This window comes from Pteropus vampyrus, unplaced genomic scaffold (assembly GCF_000151845.1).
Source record: "Pteropus vampyrus isolate Shadow unplaced genomic scaffold, Pvam_2.0 Scaffold286, whole genome shotgun sequence".
In the NCBI taxonomy this organism is placed as follows: Eukaryota; Metazoa; Chordata; class Mammalia; order Chiroptera; family Pteropodidae; genus Pteropus; species Pteropus vampyrus.
Window position 1 is genome coordinate 357396 of NW_011889067.1, and position 2248 is coordinate 359643.

At 41.5% G+C, this 2248-nt stretch overlaps 1 protein-coding gene across 1 annotated transcript in view; it reads left to right on the plus strand.

Moving 5' to 3' along the window:
• SAXO2 (stabilizer of axonemal microtubules 2) overlaps nt 1–2248 on the plus strand; it is a 12089-nt gene that overhangs the window by 2125 nt on the left and 7716 nt on the right. Inside the window, exon 2 of the mRNA XM_011376159.2 lies at nt 1845–2024. Coding sequence (XP_011374461.1) covers nt 1845–2024 — 180 coding nt within the window. The remainder of the gene's footprint in view (nt 1–1844; nt 2025–2248) is intronic.

The following is a 2248-nucleotide window of genomic DNA, read 5'->3' on the forward strand; positions in this document are numbered from 1 at the left end:
ACGTTTCTTATAATAATTAGATGTAGATTAAACGATAAATTAACATTTGAGGTATGAATCTGAAAACTAATGTGCAAAAATTGATTAATTTTTTTTCTATAACATATCCAACCCAAGTTCCTGTCCCGTCCAGCTGTCAGGAAATTCAGTCTTCAGGAGGCTCCCCTTAATTCCAGAGGCTTAGTGATCCGGAGAGCTGAGGCATTGCCAGTGTAGGGGTCTCCTCTGCACTTTGAGCATTGGGGGTGCTTCTTATGGAAACATCTCTTGCTGAAGCTCACCGTGATCCCTTCAAGACCGGTGCCGCCCCCACTTTCAGGTTTATGTTGGAGGCACAGGTATTTGTGGCACAGCTGGGAGCCACTACTGTAGGGTTCCATTTAGCCAGCTCTTTTAGAATCTCATCTTTTACCTCCTTCCTTTCTCTGGAGAAATCCATCTCTCTCCCCTCCTGTTCAGTCTAGGACATCCCTTTCCCCTAGGGACCCTAAAAGACAAGTTACCTTTCATCAGTCGTCTCTTTCATGGATTTTTTTAAAAGACAGGAAAATGTGTTGACTTCGCACAGCTTCTATTCTCTGCCATCCAGCTTCCTCCAAGCAAACTGATTTCTCTTGCGTTCTTCCTGGGGGCTCGTGAAGTCCAGATATCTCAGGGGGTCCCGATTCTCTACAAATAACTTTTCTTCGCCTTTCCCTGGGCTTGCGTTATCAGCCCTTAGCACATAGCCTGGGAGCCCCAAATGGTACCAGACCTGAGAAACTGAATTCATATTTCAGAACTTGCGAGTTTAACTTTTTTTGTTTGCTTGGGTTTTTTGTTTTGTTAACAGTTTTATCTCTTTTTTTTCCTGATTATAAATATACATGAGGCATAGTATAAAATTCAAGTAAGAAAATCTATAATATAGTGAAAAACCTTCATAATCCTATTCCCCACAGATTACATGTTAAGATTTCTATATTCGCACTCTTTGACAGAGAAAGAGAGAGAGAAGCTACTATACATAGTATTCTACAGCCCGCTTTTTCACTGCTTACAATCTTCCATCTTCCAATAGCATTCATAAAGATCAACCTCATTCTCTTTAACAACTACACACTATTATCGTGCACTGGTCAGGGTTGTCAGTTATGGACAATATACTCTGGCTCGTTTAGGCATAAAAGAATCTATTAAAGAGTATATACAGCTCACAGAATTGTTGGAAGAACCAAAGAAACAGTTGTCAAACTAAGCTTTCAGGAACAATTCCCAAAAATCTCCCCGCAGTCCTGGGCTTTGCCAAGGGAGCCACTGCCCCTGCCACAATGGGGAAACTGCAGCAAAGCTGTAGGCTTCAGAGCCACTCATCACTGCCAAGGTCGAGAAGCTGCCAAGTCAGGAAGCCACCTTGCAAACCAGGACGCTGCCGAACCAGTGCTGGCTCCAAACTCTGTGCCTCTACCACAACCCATGCAAGCAAAATGGATGTGCCCTCCCCCTCCCCCTGGGTAGCTCTCACATGAGCACTAGGTGAAAAGAAACTGTGTGTAGAACCTGCCTGCAAGGGGCCCAGGAAATTCGCGTGTTAGCTTTTTGGTTTCCGTAGTATAATGAGACACCCTACATAGTTGTCAGAGCGAAGCCAGAGTTTTCACCACATAAGATAGACCATAATTTATTCATTGCTTTTGTGAACACCACTGCAGAGAAAACAGAGGGTTTGTGTTTTGTTTTTTTAGCAAAGCTACTCTTCAACTGAGAGATTCTGAGTATATCGAAGGTCTCTGATTGAAACGCAATTATCACATAAATGTTTTGGAAGGTGTAAATAATCTTTCAGTTTGTTTATGTTTGCACAGGCGACATCGTTGTCCACAGGGGACCACAAGGATTTATGAACATTCTGGCGTGTACTGCCCCACAACTGAGTATTTGGAAAAATATCCTACATATGGCAGTGTTCTTCCGGCTCAGAGTCTTAAACCCAAGCAAGAATTTCGAGGATACCGTGCTAAAATGGAAGGAATAACAACGTTTAAGTAAATATTGAGAAATTTTTTGCTCTACTTACTTTTCTCCCAACTCTCTGGTCTTAATAAAGTTTTTTTTAACTCTTTAAACTGAACTCTTAGTGGATTTAAGTTGAACCAACCCAAGAAGCAAGAAACTAGTCGAGTCGCAATTTGAGAAAAACGAAGACGAGAAGTTAGAATGACAAAAAGTGAAAAGAAAAAAGATGCTAAGTTCTATTGATATATATATA